Below are 27,903 nucleotides of genomic sequence, written 5' to 3'. Positions count from 1 at the left end.
GTAGTTTCAGCCCCTAAAATTGATCTTTGTCACTGGGGAGATGGTGGCTTTCTGCTGCTTAACTTAAACGCAGAAAGCAACAGCTTGTTTCAAAAGATAAAAATACAGTCCTTGGAACATAATCTGCCACAACATGCTCTCAAGACAAAGACCTGAGAATACAGCAGCCACATTTTACCTGCAAAAAATGTCTGTGCCAGTTTAACACTGCCTTTCCCTCTGCTTAGAGAAAAACGCTTCTGCAATTCTTGCCAGATACGGCAACTGAAACCTCCCCAAAATTGTGTGTGTGTGGTTTTAAAGGCTTTCCAGGAAAGACAGCTATTGTGCTTTTATTTTCTGACAGGATCCAGTGTAACACTGATCACTAAATCAGTCACTGGGGGCATTGAAATTCCCACTCCACCCCCCACCACCCTGGGCTTTAGGCTATTGCACAGGTTTTCATTTCAGTTGGTTGGAGCGTGGTGCTGATAACGCCCAGGTTGCAGGTTCCATCCACGTAAGGAACAGCTGCATATTCCTGCATTGCAGGGGGTTGGACTAGATGATCCTCAGGTTCCATTCCAGCTCTCTGATTCTATGTTCTATATGCAGTTATAGACATGTACGGCTGAAATAAGGCTTCCATGAAAGCTACACAACTGCAGATTATTTGGAGGGTGAATGCAATCCTGCTGATCCCTTGAACATCTAACTACTGGAGAAGAGAAGACAGAGTAACTGTGGTCAAGCTGGTCAGTGCTCTGGGATAGTGTCTTTTTATTTGGAGGGAATGCAGGCTGAAAGTATGAAGGTTTAAATTAGATCCACTGAACTTTATGATGTACATCTTCATAGGCCTGTGATGCCTGAAAGAGTTCTCTTTACTGCAACTCACTCATGTTTAGTAGTTTCCTGACAGAGTTTTTATACTCAGAAAGGTTCTTATCTGTTTCTCCTTCATTTTTCAATTCAACCACCGACTTTCTGTAGGCCAGAATTTTTTGTGAGGCAAGAAGCTCCTGCCTACTGACTTCTTCAGTTTTGTCACCTGCTCGTATTCGAACCAGTGTCTCCAAAGCATTCTTCTCAGAGGCGCTGTTCTCCCAGATGTATTCCTCCATGTCATCCTCCGTCTTTTCTTTTTCCCACTCTTCTGTTTTCTGAAAGGAAAAATAAGTTTTTAGTGGAAAGGGTGAAGGACTAAATTTAATACCAGAGTCATAGTACTCAGTGGCCTAGAGCAGCAGCTCTAGGAATAGCGTTTCAGGTAACCTGGTGTTCCTTGGAAGCTTTTTAGAAGTTTCTCACTTAGAAGGGCATTAATGGTAGACAAGCTCTCTTGTGTGACCATTAATTATGATGTGCAGCCAAAAGGATGCACACTCCATTCGTGCAGAGGTGTAAAAGTCCTGGTCAAGGCTCTGTGGAAATGTGTGCACTCTAGAATCCTTTGCAAAATGCAGGGATTCTATGACAACCAAACAGGGGTTTCTCACAGAAAAAGACAAAGGGGAAGCACTCCCTGAAAGTGAGATAAAATCCACTGGTCTTTTTCAAAACGGAAATGTTTGTATACTCAGTTGCTACTGCATCCAGCCTCCACACCATTGCACACACTTATATTTAGGTAAGGACTTCTATAAAAGGTTTTCCTTCTGAAAAAACAGATGCATTAAACACCAAACTGGGAGGGGTGGCTAACACCCCAGAGAACAGGATCACACTTCAAAACGACCTTGACAGATTAGAGAACTGGGCCAAAACAAACAAGATGAATTTTAACAGGGAGAAATGTAAAGTATTGCACTTGGGCAAAAAAAATGAGAGGCACAAATACAAGATGGGTGACACCTGGCTTGAGAGCAGTACGTGGGAAAAGGATCTAGGAGTCTTGGTTGACCACAAACTTGACATGAGTCAACAGTGTGACGCGGCAGCTAAAAAAGCCAATGCAATTCTGGGCTGCATCAATAGGAGTATAGCGTCTAGATCAAGGGAAGTTATAGTGCCACTGTATTCTGCTCTGGTCAGACCTCACCTGGAGTACTGTGTCCAGTTCTGGGCACCACAGTTCAAGAAGGGCATTGACAAACTGGAACGTGTCCAGAGGAGGGCAACCAAAATGGTCAAAGGCCTGGAAATGATGCCTTATGAGGAACGGCTAAGGGAGCTGGGCATGTTTAGCCTGGAGAAGAGGAGGTTAAGGGGTGATATGATAGCCATGTTCAAATATATAAAAGGATGTCACATAGAGGAGGGAGAAAGGTTGTTTTCTGCTGCTCCAGAGAAGCGGACACGGAGCAATGGATCCAAACTACAAGAAAGAAGATTCCACCTAAACATTAGGAAGAACTTCCTGACAGTAAGAGCTGTTCGACAGTGGAATTTGCTGCCAAGGAGTGTGGTGGAGTCTCCTTCTTTGGAGGTCTTTAAGCAGAGGCTTGACAACCATATGTCAGGAGTACTCTGATGGTGTTTCCTGCTTGGCAGGGGGTTGGACTCGATGACCCTTGTGGTCTCTTCCAACTCTATGATTCTATGATTCTATATCACAACTATCTATAGCTATCTCAATAAAGCATACTTATTAGCTGAAAAATTAACTGATCAGTTATCTTGGAAACAGCCAATTGACCAAGTATGCATTAACTGACTGAATTTTTTGTTGTTTTAAATTTAGATCCCACCCTGTTCCTAAGGGTTGGTAACAACAACAGCTCACAGCAGAAAATTGCTAAAATTTCCTCACCCATTCTCAACTTAATATTGAGTTGAGCCCAGCTCAAGCTAGATGTATATCTTACAATTATAAAAGATTAGGCTGTTGGTGGGGCCTTCAGTGGGGAGTTCTAAAACATAGGTGAGAATAACCTTCAGCCGTTGCTTCTGACCTGCAGGAATATGCCAGACCCAAAATCATCACAAAACTAGGTATGACCTTAATGCCCATAGCCCCGAACTAATGCCTTAGTAGATTACCAATTAAAAGATTGAAAAACTATGTTCAAGTCAAAAGCTTTCCATTGAGCCATTATGACCACTATGTGTGGGCCACACCCTTGAACTGTGCTTGCACATAGTTACTTCCTACACGCGTATGCAACTTTATAGGAAGAGCTAAGACAATGACCTGGTAGCTATCTGAGAATATCTCTGCTATTCTGCACCCATTCACTGTACATTAAGAACATGCGGCATATTTAGTAATCACTGCAAATGGGAAATGTTTGTTTTGCCACTGGGTGGCAGCAAACCATCAACACTTTAAGTTTTGGCATATGGAGAAATTCAGTGCCACAGCACGAATCCAACAAGAACTCTCCAGGGACAAATCCAGCCTGGTTTAATCTCACAGGTTTGTTGGGATGTTAAATTGGAAGCAGCCATACACAAGGAACTTCTTGCAGGATGAGTGGAATAAAAACGTGACAAAATAACAGAAGAGCAGCCTGTATATCAGCACTACCAGACACGACCTGCTTTCGGGCATCCAATACTCAAGTGGGGCCATTGTGAAAACAGGAAGCTGGACTAGATGAGCCTCTGTTCTGATCCAGCAGGGTTGTCCCAGTCACAAAGCATGGCTTCGAACACATATAAAAACATAATAAAACATCACACATAAAAAATTTCCCATACAGGGCTGCCTTCAGATGTCTTCTAGAAGTCAGATAGTGTCGTACCTTGGGTTACAGACGCTTTGGGTTGCGCGATTTCGGGTTGTGCACTGCGCCGAACCCGGAGTACCGGAACAGGTTACTTCCGGGTTTCGGCGCTTGTGCAAAGCTCTAAATCGTGCTTTGAGCAGAAGTGCTGAATCACAACCTGTGCGTGCCCATGCTTCCTGCATGGATCACGTTCGCAACCTGAGCGTCCATTGTAGCTGTTTATTTCCCTAACATCTGATAGGTGTTCCACAGGGTGGGCGCCACTACTGAGAAGGCCCTCTGCCCGATTCCCTGTAACCTCACATCTCGCAGTGAGGGAACCGCCAGAAGGACCTCAGTGTCCGGGCAGAATGATGGGGGTGGAAATGCTCCTTCAGGTATACAGGACCGAGACCGTTTAGGGCTTTCAAGGTTAGAACCAACACTTTGGATTGTGCTCAGAAACATACTGGGAGCCAGTGTAGATCCTTTAAGACCAGTGTTATATGATCTCAGCAGCCACTCCCAGTCACCAGTCTAGCTGCCACATTCTGGATTAGCTGTAGTTTCCAAGTTACCTTCAAAGGTAGCCCCACGTGACAAGGAAAGCCCGCACCTGCCCTAGCTATTAACTTCTTGTAATCAGGAAGTATCTAACACTGTCCTAGAGTGGTTCCAGCTGCTCCTCTGTAAGTCTCTCATACAGGCAAGTCTGTTGTCCTGTTTTTGACAGCTTCAAGTTTCCCTGCTGTTGGAACTGGAGGCATTGTTTTCTAGTGACTTCATTTTTATCTAGCAAGCAACTTTTGGAGGGTTGTTTGATACTCCATGCCACAGTTGCTGTAAGTTTTCACAGTTTCATCTTTTTCCCAACATAGTTTAACATCACTTTTCCCCAACCAGGTGCCCACCAGACATTTTGGACTACAACTCCCATTAGCTCTGCCTAGCAGGGCCAATGGTTAAGGATGCTGTGATCTGTAGTCCAAAGCAGGTGGAGGATATCAGCTTGGGGAAGGCAGATCTACTTGAGACGGCAAGCAAGGTCATTTGGAGGTTTGGAGTGAAGTCTCATTAGTATGCCAATGACATCCAATTCTCTTTCTTTTCCATCTAACCCAGATAAGGCAGGGGATAATACTGGCGCCTGGAATCTCTAACAGTCTGGCTGGGGACCAGTGAACTGAAGCTCAAACCAGACAAGGTAGTCATACTATTATTAGGTTATGTGGAATTTGCTTTCAGTCTACTATGGATGAAGTTGCACGTATTCGAAAAGATCAGGTATGCAGCTTGAGGGGAGGGAGTTCTTTCAGATCTGGACTTATTGTGGGTTGCTGAGCAGCAGCATACATGGCCTGATTTATCTTTTCCAGCTGTACTATTGCTGTCCCAGAGAAAACTTGATCCTTTCAAAGTTTTCCATGCTTTGATCATGATCAGGTCATACTATGTTTTATTCCGTGATGCATCTGCATATTGCTCAGAACCTTCAGCAGGTTCAAAATGTCTCTGCCTGTTAATTTTGTAAAGTCAATCACATTTGTCCAGCATCTAAAAATCTTCCCTAGCAGCCAGTTTATCTCCGAACGTAGGTCAAAATGCTGGTTTTTGCTTTCTAAAGCCCCAAATAGCCTGAAATCTGGGGCATTTTAGAAGGAATACCAACTTCCATAAGATCTTATCTGTATATGAAGAATGTGGTGAGGCATCCCCCCTTAGAAGTAAAAGGGATACTAAGTCAAGACAAGGTCTTTTTTATTGCAGCTCCCAGACTCTCTGGAATGGAATTCCAGAGGGAATTCCATTCCCTCTATGACTGATGGTGCCTATATTTCAATGCAAATTTAAAACTCCTATGTTCTCCCAAGCCTTTGGTGCACCATGATTAAGATGTGAAGTTTAGAGTTTTGTGCCACAGGCATTGGCAGCATTTCTGGTTTTACATTTTAATAGCTTCCATGTTGCTTTGCTAAAGTTCTGAGTTTTTATTTTGGATTATTTTATTTTTAGGTTGTACATCACTTTGTGACAGAGCTGAAAGGTGATATATATGGTTACAGTAGCACCTTAACACATATTTTTTCAGATTCATTATTAAACTGCAGCCCTCTTCAGGTATTTAAACTGAGTAAGGTTAAAAGGAAACAAGCCGCACCTGTTCACCGTCCCTCAGCACATCACCTCCTTTCAAAACTGTGTGTTAAACATGCAAGTCTGAAGGGGGCTTCTACATGTGTCCCACCTATGGGACTGGAAATCCTGTTTCTAATTATGTAATTAATTAATTAATTAATTAATTATACTGTGCAGAGAGTTCCAAGGATGCTCACAGGACTGCATGCAAAAGCCCCCTTCAGACCAAAGGGAAGCATGTGGCTGCAGAAAAGATTCAATTGGGAAAGCCCCAACACAAGGTATGCAGAAGACAAAAATAAAAATACACACATAGCTAACTAAAAGGATTGGACAAAGGACCCAAATCTTCTCAGTTCTCGCCCAGCAATACCTTTCTATCTTTTGAAAGTATTTCACTTTTGCCTACAGCCACATCAGAACTGAGCACCAGGATGTGTAGAATAGAAAGTGTCAGGGATGTTTCAGTTGAGATTCTTGCATTACGGGAGGCTGGACTAGATGACTCTCGGAGTCCCTTCCAACTCTACAGTTCTATGAAAAACAAAGCCAATATCCACAGCAGCCTCTCTCTCTGTTATTCCCACTTAACTATCATTGATAATCCACAGACTCCAGAAAAGTTTAATTTCTTTAGTCGTGCATCCATTGTAAAGGACAGCATTTAAACTAATCTAACAAAGCTTTCCAGAACTAACAGCAATGGGAGAGGAACAAGTTGGAAAGGCTCTATCCATTGCATCATGTTGTCTTAGATCTTTGATACCACACCTACATATTCGTAAATCTATTCTTACCAGACCTATGTCTGAATTCATAGAATCATAGAGTTGGAAGAGACCACAAGGGCCATCGAGTCCAACCCCCTGCCAAGCAGGAACCACCATCAGAGCACTCCTGACATATGGTTGTCAAGCCTCTGCTTAAAGACCTCCAAAGAAGGAGACTCCACCACACTCCTTGGCAGCAAATTCCACTGTCGAACAGCTCTTACTGTCAGGAAGTTCTTCCTAATGTTTAGGTGGAATCTTCTTTCTTGTAGTTTGGATCCATTGCTCCGTGTCCGCTTCTCTGGAGCAGCAGAAAACAACCTTTCTCCCTCCTCTAGGTGACATCCTTTTATATATTTGAACATGGCTATCATATCACCCCTTAACCTCCTCTTCTCCAGGCTAAACATGCCCAGCTCCCTTAGCCGTTCCTCATAAGGCATCGTTTCCAGGCCTTTGACCATTTTGGTTGCCCTCCTCTGGACACGTTCCAGTTTGTCAGTGTCCTTCTTGAACTGTGGTGCCCAGAACTGGACACAGTACTCCAGGTGAGGTCTGACCAGAGCAGAATACAGTGGCACTATTACTTCCCTTGATCTAGATGCTATACGCCTATTGATGCAGCCCAGAATTGCATTGGCTTTTTTAGCTGCCGCGTCACACTGTTGGCTCATGTCAAGTTTGTGGTCAACCAAGACTCCTAGATCCTTTCCCCACGTACTGCTCTCAAGCCAGGTGTCACCCATCTTGTATTTGTGCCTCTCATTTTTTTTGCCCAAGTGCAATACTTTACATTTCTCCCTGTTAAAGTTCATCTTGTTTGTTTTGGCCCAGTTCTCTAATCTGTCAAGGTCGTTTTGAAGTGTGATCCTGTCCTCTGGGGTGTTAGCCACCCCTCCCAGTTTGGTGTCATCTGCAAATTTGATCAGGATGCCCTTGAGTCCAAGTCGTTGATAAAGGTGTTGAATAAGACCGGGCCCAAGACAGAACCCTGTGGCACCCCACTAGTCACTCTTCTCCAGGATGAAGAGGAACCATTGATGAGCACCCTTTGGGTCCGGTCAGTCAGCCAGTTACAAATCCACTGAGTGGTAGCATAGTCAAGACCGCATTTTACCAGCTTCTTTACAAGAATATCATGGGGCACCTTGTCAAATGCCTTGCTGAAATCAAGGTAGGCTACATCCACTGCGTTCCCTTCATCTACCAGGCTTGTAATTCTGTCAAAAAACGAGATCCGTTTTCTTTCTCAGTAAGATTAGATACCATCTTGTGTTTGTATCCACGCCTTTCTCTTCTGCACTACACTGGCTCAGAAACTAAGATGTGAATCGGGAAGTGACTCCCCATTCAGATCTTGCTCTTGCCATGAACTCTCTGGTTGGCCTTAGAAGAAGCTGCTGCCAGCCTCAGTCCGACATTTTCAACATGAGGATAATTTGGAGTCTCCAAGAGGGTTGCTGGAAGGATTACGTAAATAGTGTATGTGTGAGAAATTATTATTTGTCCAAAGAGCTCAGGTTGGCCTAGATGGAGATCTTGTTTTATCCTCACAACCACATGGGATGCATCACTTCAGACTACAGCTCAGATGACTGAGCAACTCCACAGATGATTCCCTTCAGACAGAAAAATAGCAAGGGAGAAGGACAGCTAGAGCACATCTCCCTCACATGCTGATTTTCTATGGTAGCCTGTATGCTTTCCACCCTTGGATAGATAGCAGCTTTGGGTGTGAAAGGAGATTTTAGATCAGAAAAATAGCACAGGGGAAAAGAGTTAACTCTGCTCTCTGTTTGATCTGATTTGGGCACCCAAAATATATTTCAAGCTTTAAGAAAACCCATAGGAGATCTGATCACAAATATCCTACAGTCTTGACTAGTTTGGCCCCAATTTACCCCAAGATCACAAAGTGGGTTTCATAGCTACGTAAATCAAGGATTTAACTACGCTCCTATCCAACATACGTGCTTTCAGATTATTCTGTTTAAATCCTATTTTGTTGACAAACTGAGAGTACTGATGTCCTTACCAAGGGATGAGTTCTCCCCTGCCATTTTAAAATTTCAGAGATTAAGAATTAAGATTAAGAAACACTTGTATGAAGTTGCGAAAAATGCTACTGAACACGCTTCCTTCTGAGGGATCAACCGTTCATGGAAAAAAAAATCCAATGTGTTGCAGCAGGCCATGCATTTTTCATTGAAATCAAAGACAATTACAACTGACGAGGTTATTAAGTATTTATGTGGAAGTTGAAAGGTAATAAAAGGGTATGGGACTTGTGTGTATTCAATACACACCAAGCACTCACACAAGCAATATCATATGGCTAAGTCTTCCATCACTGAGTAATGCTAGAGTCAAGGACAGATGTGTTCATCTGGAATTAATAGCCCCTTTGAGCTTCCAGCAGACACCTATGAATTGGGAACAGTTCACCTTCACCCAACTTTATAGGTTTTCAAAATACTAAAGCATTAGTGTTTATGTTTCTAAAAATTCCTCAGTTGAAGGAAGTACAGTTAAACAGTTAACATCAGTTAACACCGTTTCCCAGGACTTCTCAATACTGAGCACCTTAGTGAGAAGATCAACAATTAAAACGCTGGCCCTGAAAGACAGCCTATTTTCTCCTTCAATGTACCACAGGAAAGAGTGTTGGGGTGTCTGACAGGAGACACTGTTCGTGTAAAGTGACAGGGCTTCCAGAGGCCGAGCCCCATATCAACTACGTGGCACAACACACTGGGGCTCCATTGATATGCTGCTATTTATTCCCTCAGGTCACCGTCCTCATCCCCATATCTCTTCTCCCTTTCGCTGAAGCACTACTGAGGGAAGAGGTGGGCCATTGCTGAGGAGATTTACCTGGGCAAGAAACAGAATCAAGAGTCTTCCTACCTCAGCTTTTCCATAGTGCCCTAAACGGATTAAAATGTATTTAGTGACTGTGTAGCACTGAGGACATCATAGTACAGATGTCCCGCCACTAATTTTCATGAATGCTATAGACCTGTTCAGTCATCAATGCTAATTTTGTTTGTCAACATGGAAGCAGGGAGTGGGGATCCACCAAGAGCTCCACTTCACCTTTGCACAAAGAGCACACCTGCCTGTTGGGATGGAAACTGTGTGTGTGCAGCTGTGCATGCCAAGGTTCCCACACAACCCATGACTCAGCATAATTGGGGTTTCCAGGATGCGAGGAAACCTTTGAAGGCTCCATATGACAGATGGTCCCATTCTCTGCACAAAGACTAAGGGTGGGGCTGATGGGGATGGGCCCACTCCCAAGTTGACAAACACAGGAACATAAATGTCCCTAATAGCCATCATTTCATCTGACAAACTAGGTAAGCAAATTGTCTGTTGAAACAGCCATAATTTTTCTTCTTAGTGCTCTAAGCACTCCACACTGATTTCCGTAGTAATCCCATAGACCACCAAGGCAGGTATTATACTTAGAGAGAGAGGCCCAAGACGTTGGCTCACTCATGGTCCGTGTACAACACTAAGCTAGAGCTACTGCTTTACCACTTACCTCAGATCTGTGCATATCAGACAGAAATAAGCACAACAAATCCTGATTAGCAGGCACTGGCTGCTTTCAATTGACAGGAACTCACCAGCCCCAGCCAGTGTAGCCAATGGCCAGGAATGATGAAAGCTGATTCAGCTGAGGGCCACAGGTTGGCCACTCAAAGGAAATTGCCATATACTGAGACAGTCCATTTGTCAAACGGCCTCAGTATTGTCTATATTGACTGGCAGAGGCTCCAGGGTTTCAGGCAAGAGTCTTCCCCAGCCCAGCCTGGAGATACTGGGGACTGAACCTGGGATTTCCTGCATGAAAAGCAAACACTCTGCAACTGAGCAGCTGCCCTTTCTTGCCCCCGTTTCAGTTCTGGTGCATTCAACATGTACTGATCTGTGCACATAAAAAAGAGGACCTATAAGATGGAACTTTGCTCAATGTTTGAAAAAGATATAAAGTTTTTCACTGTATTAACATACCATCTGTGGAAAACAATCTGTGGGAAACACACAAGCACATCAATATAGGTGTTCAAATAATTCCTCTCTACCATCAATGTAAATAAGCCATATTATTTGTGAACAACATCTAATCAAACAAATGTTACACATTTTAAGTCAAGCTTGGCTGTCACAAATGTCATTCTTACCCATGATTCATGGAATAAAACTGTCAAAAGGTACACTCCATAGTCATAATTTTGTCTTCTTAAAGGACACCTGAAATATATGAAAAACTAAGTCTTTGGTATAATCTCTCCAATACTTAACGATTTAAAACTCTACATTTTTTAAATATAAATTGAAACTATAGAATGAATAGTTTGAAGAACTATTCATTAATTGCTTCCAATGAATAAGAGATTTAACAATAAAAACACATATTAAAACAATGTAATATAGAAAAATAATGTCAAATTTAAAACAGATACAGTGTCTTGCTTCTTATGTTACTCCTCCGGTCCCTGTGCTATTCAGGAGAGGGCCTCCTGTGGATATGTTCTCATTAGGAGGTCTGTTCTGCTTGCGGTAGGAGAGGGACCTTTAGCCTGGCAGCAGCTCCCCTTTGGAACTTCCTCCCGTTACACATGAGAGAGGCACCACCTCTGTTGTCTCCTGGAGATCTCCTTTCAAAGGGAATATTTTCAGTGATGGGGGAAAGTATTTGATCCCCCTGCTAAATTTGCCCATTTGCCCTCTGACGAAGAAATGACCAGTCCATAATTTTAATGGTAGGTTTATTGTAGCTGTGAGAGACAGAATAACAATAGGGAAAAAACCCAGAAACCCAGAAGACAAAAGTCTGAGATTGATGTGCATTATAATGAGTGAAATAAGTATTTGATCCCTTTGCAAAAGATGACTTAGCACTTGGTGGCAAAACCTTTGTTGGCAATTACAGAGATCAGATGTTTCTTGTAGGTGGCCACCAGGTTTGCACACATCTCAGGAGGAATTTGTCCCACTCCTCTTTGAAGATCCCAAGTCAGTAAGATTTTGAGGCTGATTTTGAGGCTGAGCTACTTAAACCTTCAGCTCCCTCCAGAGATTTTTGATGGGATTAAGGTCTGGAGACTGGCTAGGCCACTCCAGGACCTTAATGTGCTTCTTCTTAATGTGCTACCACTCAGTGGATTTGTAACTGGCTGACTGACCGGACCCAAAGGGTGCTCATCAATGGTTCCTCTTCATCCTGGAGAAGAGTGACTAGTGGGGTGCCACAGGGTTCTGTCTTGGGCCCGGTCTTATTCAACATCTTTATCAACGACTTGGATGATGGACTCAAGGGCATCCTGATCAAATTTGCAGATGACACCAAACTGGGAGGGGTGGCTAACACTCCAGAGGACAGGATCACACTTCAAAACGACCTTGACAGATTAGAGAACTGGGCCAAAACAAACAAGATGAACTTTAACAGGGAGAAATGTAAAGTATTGCACTTGGGCAAAAAAAATGAGAGGCACAAATACAAGATGGGTGACACCTGGCTTGAGAGCAGTACGTGGGGAAAGGATCTAGGAGTCTTGGTTGACCACAAACTTGACATGAGCCAACAGTGTGACGCGGCAGCTAAAAAAGCCAATGCAATTCTGGGCTGCATCAATAGGAGTATAGCATCTAGATCAAGGGAAGTAATAGTGCCACTGTATTCTGCTCTGGTCAGACCTCACCTGGAGTACTGTGTCCAGTTCTGGGCACCACAGTTCAAGAAGGACACTGACAAACTGGAACGTGTCCAGAGGAGGGCAACCAAAATGGTCAAAGGCCTGGAAACGATGCCTTATGAGGAACGGCTAAGGGAGCTGGGCATGTTTAGCCTGGAGAAGAGGAGGTTAAGGGGTGATATGATAGCCATGTTCAAATATATTAAAGGATGTCACCTAGAGGAGGGAGAAAGGTTGTTTTCTGCTGCTCCAGAGAAGCGGACACGGAGCAATGGATCCAAACTACAAGAAAGAAGATTCCACCTAAACATTAGGAAGAACTTCCTGACAGTAAGAGCTGTTCGACAGTGGAATTTGCTGCCAAGGAGTGTGGTGGAGTCTCCTTCTTTAAGCAGAGGCTTGACAAGCATATGTCAGTGCTCTAATGGTGTTTCCTGCTTGGCAGGGGGTTGGACTCGATGGCCCTTGTGGTCTCTTCCAACTCTATGATTCTATGATTCTTGAGCCACTCCTTTGTTGCCTTGGCTGTGTGTTTTGGGTCACTGTCATGCTGGAATACCCATCATCGATCCATTTTCAATGCCCTGGCTGAGGGAAGGAGGTGCTCACCCAAGATTTGATGATACATGGTCCTGTCCATCGTCCCTTTGATGCGGTGAAGGTGCCCTGCCCCCTTAGCAGAAAAACACCCCAAAGCATAATATGTCCCCTTCCATGTTTGATGGAGTTCTCTCCATGTTTGATGATGGTGTTCTTGGGGTCAGAGGCAGCATTCCTCCTCCTCCAAACACAGAGTTGAGTTGATGAAAAAGAGCTCGATTTTGGTCTCATCTGACCACAATACTTTCACCCAGTTCTCCTCTGGGTTGTTCAGATGTGCATTGGCAAACTGCATATGGGTCTGTACATGTGCTGTCTTGAGCAAGGGGACAGCTGTTTTGAAAATGAAAACAGCTGTTTTCATGCTGTATATGGTCCCAGCTGCCCTGAGATCATTGACAAGTTCCCTCCATGTAGTTCTGGGCTGCTTCATCACCGTTCTCCTGATCATTGCAACTCCACGAGATGAGATCTTGCACGGAGCCCAAGAGGTTGAGAGTTATTTTGTGTTTCTTCCATTTGCAAATTATTGCACCAACTGTTGTCACCTTCTCACCAAGCTGCTTGGCAATAGTCTTGTAGCCCAGTCCAGCCTTGTGCAGATCTACAGTCTTGTCCCTGACATCCTTGGACTGCTCTTTGGTCCATGGTGGCTACTTTGGAATCTGCTGGATTGATTGCTTCTGTCGACAGGTGTCTTTTGTACAGGTACTGTAAGGAGCTGGGATTACAGGTAAAACCTCTCCCTAGAAGCAGGTGCTTCTAATCTCAGCTCGTTACATACAGTGAAGATATCAGGTAGCCTGACATCTGGCTGGTTGATATGGATCAAATACTTATTTCACTCATTATAATGCACATCAATCTCAGACTTTTGTCTTCTGGGTTTTTTCCTATTGTTATTCTGTCTCTCACAGCTACAATAAACCTACCATTAAAATTATGGACTGGTCATTTCTTCGTCAGAGGGCAAATGGGCAAATTTAGCAGGGGGATTAAATACTTTCCCCCATCACTGTATAGGATAGGATAATCTTCACTGAAAATATTCCCTTTGAAAGGAGATCTCCAGGAGACAACAGAGGTGGTGCCTATCTCATGTGTAACGGGAGGAAGTTCCAAAGGGGAGCTGCTGCCACGCTAAAGGTCCCTCTCCTACTGCAAGCGGAACAGACCTCCTAATGAGAACATATCCACAGGAGGCCCTCTCCTGAATAGCACAGGGACCGGAGGAGTAACATAAGAAGCAAGACAAACAACTGCACTTTAGTTCACTCACAAACAAGCTTCCAAAATGTGTTGACCTTTGGACACAAACTTATTTCAATCATATTAATTTATTTGCATTTTGAAGCAAGAAATGGGAGAAATGAGGTCTAACAAAGATAGCTAAAGCCTTTGCCAGATTAGAGTAGAAGAGTCATTATAACCAAGGATCTTTGTAATATGGCACAATATTTTTTGAGTCCTTGTAGTAGTTACCTGGTAAGTAGGACACAAATGGATATTAGCAGCTAGGGTCTTGACTATCTTACATATGACCCACATTAGACAATTTTCTCATGTTACGATACCTGTCTGTTGTAATGGTAAGGGTATCTGTGCCCTTGCAGTACCTCTCTCCTGCAAGTTTAATGAGCTTCTTCTTTGCATGATCATCCAAGTTGAGGCTTGAAAGTTTAACCTGGAGAGAAATCAGTCTCTTAGCAAGTTGATAGCAAGTTCAATCCCCAGGGTAGAAAAGAAAGGTCAATGAGTTATTGCACATAAAACATGATGTTGCTGCATTCAGTTTTGCAGGTCGCAAATACGAGGGCCTAATATTAGCCCCAAGCTCAAACAGGTGACTTCATAGAAACCACACACACACAAAAATACATCACAGGTGTCTTTTAGACTGAAGTCCTCAAAAGTTGAGCACAGAACCAGGAGGCTGGCATCTGTTTAATTTCATCATTTATTCTGATTTTGCTAGCCCTGGCACTATGCACAAGGCTAAGCACAGCAGTAACACCTTGACCCAGGTCACTGGAAACCTTATTCAGGCATCTCCATATATTTTACAGCACGTTAGTACAGCCATTGCTTTCCTTTTTTGAAAATCAGAGTTGAGACTATGCTGACATGCAGTACCCCAGCATGAGGTACTACACAATCCTTAGAAATAAGCTACAGGAAAATTTGGATCTCATTCTACTATTTCTCAATCAGCAGAAACAAGGCCAGTAAAGAATCTTAATGGAAAAAGCAGATATTATATTTAAGGGTTGAAAAACCAAGGGATGAAAGTCTCAGAAAGAGCACTAAGAGGCTTTTAAAAAGCCAAGTGCTAGGAAGAAAATCCTAACTAGAGAATAAATAAAGAACAAATTAAATTTTGTGACTCAAAACAGACTTGAGCTGCTCAGGGTAAGAACTATCTTCAAGCAAAGGATTAAGAACATATTAAACTAACAAAAGCTCAAAGTAGTGCTCAGGTGCAATTTTAGTTGGCAATATTGTGTTAAGACTAAAGAATTCAGAACACTACCACTTCAAAGAGAAAGTATGAGCTGGGGGAAATAATGTTTTTGAATGCTTCCCTAGATAAAACGTTCCCTGAATGTAGTAAACTACTACATCAGGAAGACACATTACCCCAGCCTTCTCCCAAAATACTAGTTTACTACACTCAGGGAACTTTTTATTTCAGGTGCTTTAAAAAATGAGGCTCCTTGCCACCTCTGTGGTTTGAAGTAGTACTATTCAGAATTCTACCATTTCGTTAGGTTCTATGCTAAGTAAGACTACAAGTCCTGTCTCACGAGTGTGAGTGTCTTTTGAGTGTCAACAGGTGTATAGATAGAGGGTAGGAAAAGGTTCAGAAAAGGGCAACCAAAATGATCTATGAAGAAAGGTTGCAGCAACCCAACTCCCTCAACCATTCCTCATAAGGCTTGGTTTCCAGACCCATGATCAGCTTGGTCACCTTCCTCTGCACACATTCCAGCTTGTGAATATCTCTCTTAAATTGTGGCACCCAGAACTGGACGCAGGAGTCTAGGTGAAGTCTGACCATGGCAGAATAGAGTGGTACTAATCCCTCCCTTGATCTGGACACCAGACTTCTCTTGATGCAGCCTAGAATAGCATTCACATGTTTGCTGCTGCATCACACTACTGACTCATGTGAAGCTTGTGGCCCACCAGGACCCCTAAATCCTTTTCACATGTACTGCTAGTTAGCCAAATGTCCTTCATCTTATATTTGTGCATCTGGTTCTTCCTGCCTAAGTGCAGAACCTTACATTTGTCCCTAATGAAATCCATTTTGTTGGCCCAGCTTTCCAATTTGTTAAGGTAAACTTGAATCCAGATTCTATCTTCTGTGGCAGTAGCTAGTTTGGTGTCATCTGCAAATCTGATGAGCCGAGAAGAGTTAGTTACCACTGCCTTAGATTCTCTTGGAAAACTTAAAGGACTGTCTTCCCTCACATGAATGTGTGTGTAAATTAAAGATTTTCTTTGGGCTCTTGCTGCAAGTCCACTTGTTCTTTGAAATTTTATGTGTATTTGTGTGTGTAAGAGCTTTTTAATAGTGGCACCAAGTATCTTGAACTTCCTCCTGTTAAGTTAATTCTACCTCTTCCCTGCTGGTGCTTCAGAAAAAGAATCCCCCTTCCTGAAAATTTTGAGAACTCTTAAGTTTTTGAAGGTGTTTTTTTTTAGCTGCTCCAGTTTACTTGTCCTTGCTGAGGTTGAATGTAATGGGCCAGTTTACTGACTGATGGTATCATGTGTCTTTTTATTTGGTTATGCATTTAGGATTTGATGGTTTGCTATTTTGTAGACCATAAAAGGTAAAGGTAAAGGGACCCCTGACCATTAGGTCCAGTCGTGGCCGACTCTGGGGTTGCCAGCGCTCATCTAGCTTTATTGACCGAGGGAGCCGGCGTACAGCTTCCGGGTCATGTGGCCAGCATGACCAAACCGCTTCTGGCGAACCAGAACAGCGCACAGAAAAGCCGTTTACTTTGATGTGCTTTTGAACTGCTAGGTTGGCAGAAGCAGGGACCGAGCAACAGGAGCTCACCCCTTCGCAGGGATTTGAACCAGCGACCTTCTGATCAGCAAGTTTAACCCACCGCGCCACCTGCACTTACTGTGTTCTATCAAAAGCAAGTCAAATTGGGCTGCCCAATGATTGAAGAATTTTACCTTCTTTTTAACCAATCTACCAAGTAAATTTAAGTTAGCGAAGTTTAGTTTCTGTGAGGCTTCATATTCACATCTTTCCTCCTGACCCTGGCTCGGTTTAATGTGATTTACTCCCAAGATTCAGGTGACAGGCTCACAATTTGCTACATCTTATGAAAAATGGTGCAGTTAATGCACATACCATATTTTGGTGTGATATTTTAATGCTTAGGGATTCAAACCACTGACCTTCTGATCGGCAAGTCCTAGGCTCTGTGGTTTAACCCACAGCACCACCCGCAACCCTTTTGTAGACCATGTTAAATATTTAAATAAATCCATTTTCTGAACATTTGAACATTACAGATTCTGTCATGGCAATTTTGCAACACACTAGATGTACACAGATCCTCCCAGGTCACCAAGGTCTCACTGGAGTGGCAAACACATGGCTGGGAAACTGAGCCCTATCACTTGAGCAGGGTGGGGGCACACATAATGGGACGCTTCTCCATTCTAAACACACTCTGCCATAAAAGACAAGCATATCAGAGGGAAGGCTAGACTAGATACTTTGTTCCATACACGCTTTTTTAAATGCACAGGGAGGGGTTTGTTTTTGTATGGAGCATTGAATCATGCAAATCCCACATGCAATTTGAAATGGTATAGCCGACACAGCTTCATCAGTCCAGCGAGAACTGTGCTGTAGCCCCCATTCAAAACAGTCTCAATACCATCTGCTTTTCACCTTCAAACCTCTCCCTGTCCCATTCCTCCCGACAGATTATGTTGACAAAGGATTAACAGGACACCACCAGAAGACAGGACAATCACGTCTCATTTGATCATAAGTGCTAGGGAAAGCCATATGGCAGGTTGCTGCATGTTTAATAATCAACATTATACGCAGCCTGTTTCGAAATATACCTCTTTAAAAAAGTACATGGTTTTTATACAGTCTGTTATCTGCATAAAGTAAAACATTGGCTTGGATTGTAGGACATGATTTTAGCAGTATCTTGTCATACAAATACTGCCATCTACCTTACAAAGTGATTTTAGAGATGACTGAAAATGCAAATGAAATGGCTTTTTTTTACAAAAGCAAAATGTGCTCCAAGCTTCCCAAATCCTAGCCTCCACCAACCCTCATTTTCTCTGCTTTAGATTTTAAGTGGGGAAGGGCCAGCGTGGTGGCAGTGTGTCTTCCTTGCAAGCTAAAGGTCCCACGTTCAGTATTCATCATCTCCAGGCTGGGAAGGCATCCTGTTTGGAACCTGGAGAACGGCAGTCAGTCAGTGTGGACAAACTAAGCTAGATGGTGCAATAGTTTGACTCTGGGACACAGGACGATGACTTATATTAAGTGGCTTGGGCAAAGTCATTTCTGCTTCTGCAGTATCTTGAATATTGATGGGACAATATTAAATGAATGACCTCTCACACAAAAATGGCTGGAAAAAATATGGCCTTATAGATTCATTATCTCTCTCTCCTAATGCTTTGTTCTATATTCAAAATAGGCATCTAACTTGACCATTAGCTTACAGCACTTAAATCAAATACCATTAGATGTTACTGGATTTTGTGCCCAAAAATGAAGCAATTTCTAATGGGTGGTTCTTCACTTCTTAAGTTAATTGCTTCATCAGTGCAAACAGTTCTTGTACATTGTCTTGCAGTAACAGCAAGTTTAATTTCTGCCTGCTTTGTAATCAAACCAAATGAACTTGTTTTAAGAGCCCTATGTTAAAAATGAAGTTACTTCTGTAGTTTACTTACTGTTAGGGTCACCACTCTTGCTTTAGGATTGCGAACAGATGGGCCTGCTGAAATGTAATCTACTGTGTCAACTTCAATAGGAAAGTGCTGCATACATTTCTCATCATTATCAACATCAGCTGGCCACTGTGTGCAGAAGTCTGAAAAGTGAGCAGTGGGAGCAAGATCACAGCAATCAATCTGGCAATAGCTACTTTGAGAAAAATGTATTAAGAACTTCATCCCTTTCCAAGTAATTAAAGTGGAATATGATGTGAATATGCCAATCAGAGGCATAGCTGTTTACAAATTCCTGACCCTCACCTCTTTTTTTTAATAAAAGTCAAGTGCTGAGAACAAAGAATAGCCTGCTAGCATTGCCTTCCACCTATTTTTTAATCAATGAAAGAGATCTGAAGCTTACCTTTAAGAGCAGCACAGTGCTTCCTGATGGCAACTGGTGTCAGATGCAAAAAATTGGGGATCTGAAACAAGATGTAACTCATAGTCTAAATCTAATACATAATGTAAAACATCTAAATGAGGACAAAGGATTCATTCAGTATCGCTAAGCAGTAAGTAAAATACTTAAGTAAAGTACTTAATTCGTTCCAGAGGTCCGTACTTAACCTGAAACTGTTCTTAACCTGAAGCACCACTTTAGCTAATGGGGCCTCCTGCTGCTGCCGTGCTGCCGGAGCACGATTTCTGTTCTCATCCTGAAGCAAACAGTTAATTTATATGTAGAAGCACAGTTAACACAACTTGCTTTTTCCCCCCAAGGACTGTGCATTGGTCAGTATATTGGTCCAATATGGATATGAAAAAAAAACCACAATTTCCCCTTGAAAATAGAATAGGTTCAGCTGTTTTGAACAGATGGAATGGTTCAACTATAGAAATCTGAGGGCACAGCAGTCCAAGACAGAGTATGTATTTGTGAGGTGGCATTGCAGTACCCCCTTGACATTATTGAATAACAGCTTTATACCAATATTAAAGTAAACTATTTAGAGTCCTTTTGAAAGAAGATTAAGAATAGGAAAGCAAAGGAAATGAGCGAAGCTTTCTGTTACAAGGCACTTAACATTATGCAACTGGGGCAGGGAATAATCTCTCTTGCTGTAAAGGCTCGTAGTCTCAGGAAAAGATATATGGAGTCCATTTCAGTTAAATGCTGTGGAGATTGCGCGCTTCAATGGTACTGGGACAGGGGGAAATGTGACTTACTTCTGCTCGATCTGTCAGTAGCTTTTGAAATCACTGATCATGGCATCCTCCTGATCCAATTTAGTGAGATGGGTTCTGAATGCACCATATTACAGTGCTTTTGTATTTTCAGGGGTGTGTTCAGAGAGCAGCACTGGGTAAGTGCTCCTCAAACCCTAGCAATTGTGCTATGGGGTTCCACAGGGTACTATCCTTTCCACAGTGCAATTTGACATCTATATTGTGGGGTCATTAGGAATTTTAGAGCAAGGTGTCAGCAGTATGCTCTACTTCTCTATAACATATGAACCATGAGAGACTGTGAAAGCTCAGAATTGGGTGTCTGAAAATAGTTTGACCACTAAACTGGGCATAAATCCTTGGAAAATGGAGGCTCTTTGGTTGCGTTGTTCCTACGTTTGGGAGACAGGCATGACAGGTTACCTGTTCGGCCTGTTCTGGATGGGGTTGCACTTCCTCTGAAGGAGCAAGTGCATAGCTTGGAGGTATTCCTGGAAACATCTGTCAATAGAGACCCAAGTATCCTCTGTGACTAGGAGTGCCTTTTACCAATTTCATCTGGTCCACCAGGTATAGCTTGACCACTGGTTACCATGCATTGGTAACCTCAAGGCTGGATTACTGCAATGCGCTCTATGTGAGATTGTCCTTGGGCTTGGGTCGAGAAGCTCCAGCTGGTGTTGAATGCCGTGGTCAGTTTGCTGATCTGGTTAAGAAAATTGTTGAAGCATCTGCACTTTCTACCCATCAACTACCGAGACAGGTTCAGGGTCCTTGCACTAATTTGCAAGTCTTAAACAACTAAGGTCCAGGGTATCTCAATTACTGACATCATCTGCAGGAACACTGTTGGTCATTCCCCAAGCTGGCAAGACTCATTTGACGACAAGAAACAGACTTTAGTGTCATCAGTCAAGTACTATGGTAGGTGCCTTCTGTTTCAACTTTAAAACACCTGTTGAAAACTTTTCTACTCCATCAGGCTTGTGCAGACAATTAAGAGTACACCCTTTCACAGTAATTAGTTAACTTCTGATTTTAACTTTTTAATAACTTTCATGGCACGGTTTTACATACAATTGTTGGGAACTGTTCTGATTTTTTTTAATTAGCAGTATATAAAAATTGTTATATATATAAATAACTTGTGATGAAAGGGCAAGACAACTATACTGTATATCTGTTTCCTTCAACTACATTCTACACTGAAAAAAACTGTCTTTGAAACAGCAGGATACAACTGTACCTTTAAGAGTTCCAAGTTCCCTTCTTTCACTGGAGGTACACCCCTTTTCACTGGGTAGCCCATTCGAAGAGGAAGGGGCACACAGGAAGGTTTAAAAGCAGCTGCAACAGGGTACACACTAGTCCAATCCTGATCAACCTCCATCTTCTCAGTTCTGGGAGTTGCAGTCTAATGCAAATTTCAAACAAAAATAAAGTTTAAAATGTGAGACAATTCTATTTTTTATGACAAGATATGCTTTAACATCGATCAGTTTTTCGAGACAGATGTTCAAATCCCTGTTGAGCCATAAATGTCAAAGCATGGACTTGGACTAGTCTCTAGCTCTCAACCTAACTTATTAGCAAGGACAAAGCAATTCACATAGCCAAAAATTCATTTATAGTAATTATCTGGCTGGAGCTGAATAAGAACTGATATAAACTGTTTTCTGGAGGGCCTTTTCTGAATTACTTAATGATTTTATTTTGTAATTGTGGTATATCACATGTAACTAACACTTAAAAGTGCTTGCTTAGTAGGTGGAAGCCTACAATAAAAACAACACTACATAGTTAAACCTGCGCTTGTGAGAATCCTAGTTCTTTCATAGAGTTTTAATTTCAGGGTTACAGATTTGGAAGAAATGACAGTTGTCAGTATGTTGAAACAGAATAAGATCCAATAGGCTTAAAATGTAATCCACATGCATCCTGAGTTTCTTACCTCTCTCCGGTATTTATCATTTTGTGAGGTCCTTCCCTTTTGTACCAATGCACCTAAAATGGAAAATAATATTTCAGAAAAATACATTATTTTATTTAATATTACTGCATATGTGCAAATTCTATTATTCAAATAACAGGCTGGAAGAGAGAATCTTATGGTTTAGTTACCGTATTTTTCGCTCCATAAGGCGCATGGACCATAAGGCGCACCTAGTTTTTAGAGGGGGAAATCAAGAAGAAAAAAATCTTATTTCCCCCACCCCTCCCAGAGCTTCAGGGGCTGCCGGGGGAAGCCCGGGGTGTCCCCCCCCCCACACACCCCCAAAGAGCAAAGAAGCCAAGACAGGGAGCAGGATCCATCCTGCTCGCTGTCTTGGCTTCTCCCATAGCCGCGCGCAGCCTCTCCCGGCTGGAGAGGTTGTGTGCGGCTAAAGAGGAAGAAGCCATAGCCGCGCGCAGCCTCTCCCGGCTGGAGGGACTGCACACGGCTAGAGAGGAAGAAGCCATAGCCGCGTGCAGCCTCTCCCGGCTGGAGGGGCTGCACACGGCTATGGCAATACCCCTGCAAAAGCCCACAGGAGCCGCACACCCTTTAAGGGCTTTTCTACGAGGAAGGAGAAGGGACTGACTGGCCGCGTCAGTTCCTTCTCCCTCCTGGGGAAAAGCCCGCAAGAGCCGCATGGAGCTTGTGTGCAGCTCTTGGGGGCTTTTCCTGCATGCCTCCCCCCTGCATTCGCTCCCTAAGACGCACACACATTTCCCCTTACTTTTTAGGAGTGAAAAGGTGCATCTTATGGAGTAAAAATACGGTAATACTTAAACCATCAGCATAAAAAACCCTTCATAGCAGATAGGGAGGCACATATTTAATTTTGTTAAGTCTACTATAATAGCTTTACCATGGTGACTAATTGAAACCTTCATTTCAAGGCAGTATTCTCTGAGTAGTAGATTTCTGAAAGTTGCAACAGGATGCAGGATTTGGAAGGCTCTTATGCCCTTTCACAGGCTTGCCATTTCTTAGTTCTGGCTTTCCTTATGCAACTGCTTGTTCCTATGCTTCTAGTCTTTTTCTACGATCTGAGGGTGGTCTTCCTCTCGCAGCCCCCGCGCACCACTTCCAGGGAAACAAAGCCCTCCTGAAACGCGCCGGATTTGCGCCGCTCCCTTGCCCCGTCCCGCCCGGCTTCTCCCGTCGCAGCGCCCCCGCGGAGCTGCCCCTCGGGGCTTTCCGCCAGGGAGGGAGGGCCTGGCCGCCCCGGCAGTACCTTTGCCGCGGCCGCCGGTCGCCGTCCGAGCGGTCGAGTAGCCCGCGGAGTAGTTCCGGCTCGTCCGGAGAAGGCGGCCTCGCAGCAGCAGCGGCAGCAGCGCGCCCAACCCCGAAGCGCCTCCGCAGGCGGCCGCCATTTTCGCACCGGAGTCGTGACGTCGATTTCCGGCGCTGGCGCTTCTCCTTCCTCTTCCGGCGGCTCCGGGCTGGAGCGGCGCATGCGCGTTCGCGGCGTCTGGGCCGTTTTCCCTCCTCCTCGGAGGCGCCTGTCGCCGCGGTTAGGACTGTAGGTTTTTCATAGGAAAATAGCTTTAATTCGTTGAAGGATGGGGGATTTCTCCCTCATAAATTTCTAAAGGGCGGGGTAGGGATAAAATAGAGAATCATTTTATTGATGAATTGATTTGATTTGTAGAACCCCCTTCATCCCGAGATCGCGGCGGGGGGGGGGGTCACAACATAAAAAGACAAAGTGAGAAAGCAAAATACATAGCCAAAGAAACCCCCAAACGCCAAGGGAAGCCTTGGCAGGAGGCCTGTGGGCGGCGGGGCTGCTGCCGTGGGACTCCAGGCCCCACCAGGCCTTGCCTCCGGGTCTGCCGGGGATCAGGACATCCCGGGAGGGAGCTCCAAGGGCTGCTCGGGAGGAAGAAGAAGGTGGCCTGGCGCTTCCACCCAAGAGGTTCCAAATAAAAAGTGAACAGTAAGCAGAGAGAAGGGTTGGGCTTGGAAATGCACAGCTGTGAGGCGCCTTCTTTTTAACCCCCCTGCCCAGCTGTTTTTCCCTAGCCCTGTTCAGAGACCAGGCTTTGAGGGATGGTGGGCTGTGTCTGTCTGTGTGGATAGCAGGAGGAGGAAGAATTCCACACTGCCATACACTTGCCATTTCTCTGTTGCAAATCCCTCAGCTTTGTACCAAATATGGGATCAAAAAACCTCATTTCTCACTGGATGTCTAATTCTGGCTTCAGCTTGTGCACATATTTGTGTTTAAACCAGGCTCACTGATGCACTGAAAAGACCACACAGCATGCTTGTAGTACCTCCTGAAAATACAAGAGAGAACCAGAAATCCCTTCTAAAGTTAAGAAATTTTAGTTCACTGGACTTGTACTAGTACTTATTCATTAAGAAAACCCAACTGGCAAATATTTGCAGACTACAAGCTGCAGTTTCATAGTTTTGCAGAGTAGGCTTATATCTGTACCTACTGTAACGTGTTAACTTTCTGAGGAGATGAAAAGCTAGGTGTCACCAATCTGTCACCCTTGGAGACCAAATCCTATTCCACTGGTGCAAGCATGTTTAGGAACCAGGTGCTCTAATTCCATTTGTTGGGTAGGATGTGAGAAAGGACAGTTGTACACATGTAGAATCTGTACTTGTGATTAGGAATGCTGATGCAACCAGGATTCTTGAACACATGTACAATTCCTGCATGTATACATGCTTTGTACAGTGAATGGAGGTTAGGGCCAGCATATGCAATCCCACTCCCCTCTGTGCACTAACTGACCTGCAAAGAAGTTTGTAAAGAAGAAAGCTGCTATGCTTGCTTCCTGATTAATACTATTCTTCCTAACTCGCACAGGAACAGCTGAAATATAGGACTGGTTGCTGGCATTTTCAAGAGTCCTCTCTTGTTCTTTGGGGTTTATCCACACTGAAATTTAGTGTGGATTAGAATCTGATTGTGTCCCAATTTATATAATGTCATCCACACAATGTCACTCAAATCTCAGTGTTTTCTACCAGTAAATTAATTTTTTCTGGATTTGAAGATAATCCACAGGGGAGGGGGATGCATGTTCAATAAATTGGCAGTGGACACTTAGCATCATTTTCCCCCCTCTGGGTGGAACTGGCTTGTTACCAACTCTTTCCACACCCTCTATTTGTGTTTTCTTTCTCATTCGTTTTCTGGCAGCTGTGTATCACTCTGGCAGTGAAGTAACCCTCACCCCCACAGTTAAACCCTTAGATTTGTGGATAAGCTGAAATCTGATCATACAAACTGCACCACTACAATCTTTCCCCAAACTTGTGCACACTGCTTGTTTCCTCATTTATGTCATATTGTGTATACTTCCTGAAATGGAGCAGCAGTGAGTACTTTTTTTAAATAGTTAAACCCTCAGATTTGTGCATAAGTAGAAAGCTGAGGCATGACAGAAACACATATTCAATAAATCACACATCCTGGGCAGGACTTTTTTTTAAAGGGGTGTGCTCACAGGCTTTATGTTACCTGTGCAGATGCCCAGTTTGCTTTAGAATGGAGAGAATGATTGGGGTGTGGCAGTGGAATTTAGAAACAACTAGATGTGATATTCCTGGTAGACTGGACACATGGGTGAGGGGAGGACATAAGTCTGAATTTGAACTGAAGGATTCAACTTCAAATGCACACAGATGTGGATTGCCAAGATCAAATTTGAACTGAAAAGTTGCACATTGCAGTTTCAACCAAGCTAATGAAAATTGCTAATTAAAATTTAACTAGAAATTATAGTTTTAATTTTGCCATCAATGCTAAATACATTTTAAGAAAACATGCAAGTAACATGTTAGTGTTTCAGCAACAGTAATATTGTCAGTCATGTCACTGAAAGGGTTTCTGTATAAACTGAAAAGATAAGACTGAGTTGTCAAACCTGAACTTTGGAGGTCCTACCCTGTTTTCTCTTAATAGCGTTTTACTGCATATGCACCAGACATTAAAAACACATTTCTGCTCCTCCAAAAAGGTCCCCAGAACTCGCTTTTAAGGGTTGCTGGAACTGCACCTTTGTAAGGGGTACAGTTCCCAGCATTCTTTGGGGCGGGGGTGCTTTAAATGTATGGTGTGTATTTTCAAAGCATTTTAATAAAAGCTCACACTTAACGCTTGTGTGGTGTAGTGCAGGGGTCACCCATATGCTGCCCACCAGATATTGGGACTCCCATCAGCCCTAGCCATCGTGGCCAATGGTCAGGTGATGGAGTCCCACCAACACCTGGAAGGCTACTCTGCACGTACTGGTTAGAATTTCAGACTATGGCTAGGGAGTCCTAGGTTCAAATCTACATTCACTGAACCATGGAATTTACAGTGACTTTGAGACCATCACTATAGCCCAGTGCACATGCACACTGCATGAACAGACAGCAGGCACAGAATAGGCAGGCACACCTGTGGCTGCACAGCATGAATGGCTGCCCACCTAAGGTCCACACTTGGGGTGTGAATATCGGTGAAGAAAAGCCTGCAGGTGTAGACCTCCAGTAGCATAGGCTTTTCCTGTGCTCAGTAACTGTAAAATCAGTGTTGAAGAACACGTGGAACATTTTTATTTTTTGCATTTATGCCCTACCTTTTCCTCTAAGGAGCTCAAGGAAGAACACATGGTTCTCCCTCTCTTCCTTTAATCCCCACAACAACCCAGGTTAGGCTGAGAGGCAGCAACTGGCCCAAGGTCACCCAGTATAGTACAGTATAGTTGTACCTTGGTTCTTGAACGCCTTGGTACTTGTATGTTTTGGCTCCCGAATGCCACAAACCTGGAAGTAAGTGTTCCGGTTTGCAAATGGTTTTTGGAAGCTGAAGATCCGATGCAGCTTCTGTGGCTTCCAATTGAGTGCTGGAAGCTCCTGCAGCCAATTGGAAGCTGCGCCTTGGTTTTCGAACGATTCCAGGAGTCAAATGGACTCCCAGAATGGATTAAGTTTGACAACCAAGGTACGGCCATAGTATAGTATAGTATAGTATAGTATAGTATAGTATAGTATAGTATAGTAATTATATATGATTCTAGAAGGTAGTGGCTCAGTAGCAGAGCACTGCATGCAAAAGGTCTGAGGCTTAATCCCTGGCATCTTGAGGGATAGTTAGGAGACTCCGTCTGATCCCCTGCAGAGCCATTGCTAATGTAGAAAATACTAAACTGGGTGGACCAACGGTCTGACAGGATAAGGCAGGCTTTTATGTTCCTAACTGTTTAACTGGACAATAGCCTCTCAATGTGAGGTAAACACACAATTTGGCCCTTAAATTGGTTTTTGAAGCAGATGTGACTTCCTTTCGAACTCTTCCGAATAGCAGACATTTCTTATACAGTAAGTCTACTGAAGCAATGATTTCCCTTTGATCAGCCACTGAAAATGTGCTTATAGTTGTACAACTTTTGACAATATTTTGTTACCTCCACATTATCAATGGGGTGGATCCTTTTCCAGTGCACTACTAATGATTGAAGCAAACCTAATAATACAATGCTAGGACACTTAATATAATTGAAGCAAGGAATCAAGTAACAGTTGCAGCTCAGTGTACAAGAATTTATATTGTCTCATTATTTGAAAGCTTTCTGCTGCTGCTATCTGATACCTCTTCAATAAGAATAGGCCTAATATTGCAAGCAGTAATTCTTGCCGCCTTTTGTGTAGCTCAATGGAGAACGCTGAGTATTACAAGTGTACAGTGTCTTCAATACACCAACTTATTCATTATTTCCAGTCATTTATATTGATAGAATGTTGAAATATGGATTTTGTAACTTACTGCATTGGAGGTTTTTTAAAACTCACTAGTCATTTCTTAGTATTGAATTACCAGCCTGTCCCATTCTGAGACTATGTAGGTGAATAAACTTTAAAACTGGGAGACAATAAGATGGTGTGAGCAT

General features: G+C 43.3%; 2 protein-coding genes across 5 annotated transcripts in view; one reads left to right on the top strand and one right to left on the bottom strand.

Moving 5' to 3' along the window:
• Positions 1-745: 745 nt before the first annotated feature.
• On the bottom strand, positions 746-23,575 carry MRPS35 (mitochondrial ribosomal protein S35). The gene is made up of 8 exons (XM_083440921.1): positions 23,238-23,575; positions 21,968-22,020; positions 21,263-21,430; positions 19,211-19,271; positions 18,808-18,947; positions 14,421-14,530; positions 10,729-10,798; positions 746-1,145 (listed from the first exon to the last, which is right to left on the bottom strand). The coding sequence occupies exons 1-8, from the start codon at positions 23,374-23,376 to the stop codon at positions 867-869; spliced, it is 1,020 nt and encodes a 339-aa protein (XP_083297047.1). The 5' UTR covers positions 23,377-23,575; the 3' UTR covers positions 746-866.
• A 177-nt stretch (positions 23,576-23,752) lies between these two features.
• Positions 23,753-27,903, top strand: part of LOC310677659 (potassium voltage-gated channel subfamily KQT member 1-like) — a 343,781-nt gene continuing 339,630 nt past the window's right edge. For 3 of the 4 annotated variants that reach the window (XM_083440777.1, XM_083440775.1, XM_083440776.1), the window contains exon 1: positions 23,753-23,942. The gene's annotated coding sequence lies outside the window, so the exon portion shown is untranslated. Of the gene's footprint in view, positions 23,943-27,283; positions 27,335-27,903 lie in introns of all 4 variants that reach the window. The other variant, XM_083440772.1, reaches the window with a different exon arrangement.

The sequence above is a fragment of the Podarcis tiliguerta genome (genome assembly GCF_965153285.1).
Source record: "Podarcis tiliguerta genome assembly, chromosome: 5".
NCBI classification, from domain to species: domain Eukaryota; kingdom Metazoa; phylum Chordata; class Lepidosauria; order Squamata; family Lacertidae; genus Podarcis; species Podarcis tiliguerta.
This window is presented reverse-complemented; position numbering and strand designations above follow the sequence as displayed.

Coding starts and splice junctions, on each gene's coding strand:
- MRPS35 (XM_083440921.1), bottom strand. CDS start 23,376: ATGGCGGCCGCCTGCGGAGGCGCTTCGGGGTTGGGCGCGCTGCTGCCG. Junction 14,531..18,807: donor CAAGAGTGGTGACCCTAACA/GTAAGTAAACTA, acceptor ATTTCTCTCCAG/GTTAAACTTTCAAGCCTCAA. Junction 10,799..14,420: donor CTTACCATTACAACAGACAG/GTATCGTAACAT, acceptor CATATATTTCAG/GTGTCCTTTAAGAAGACAAA.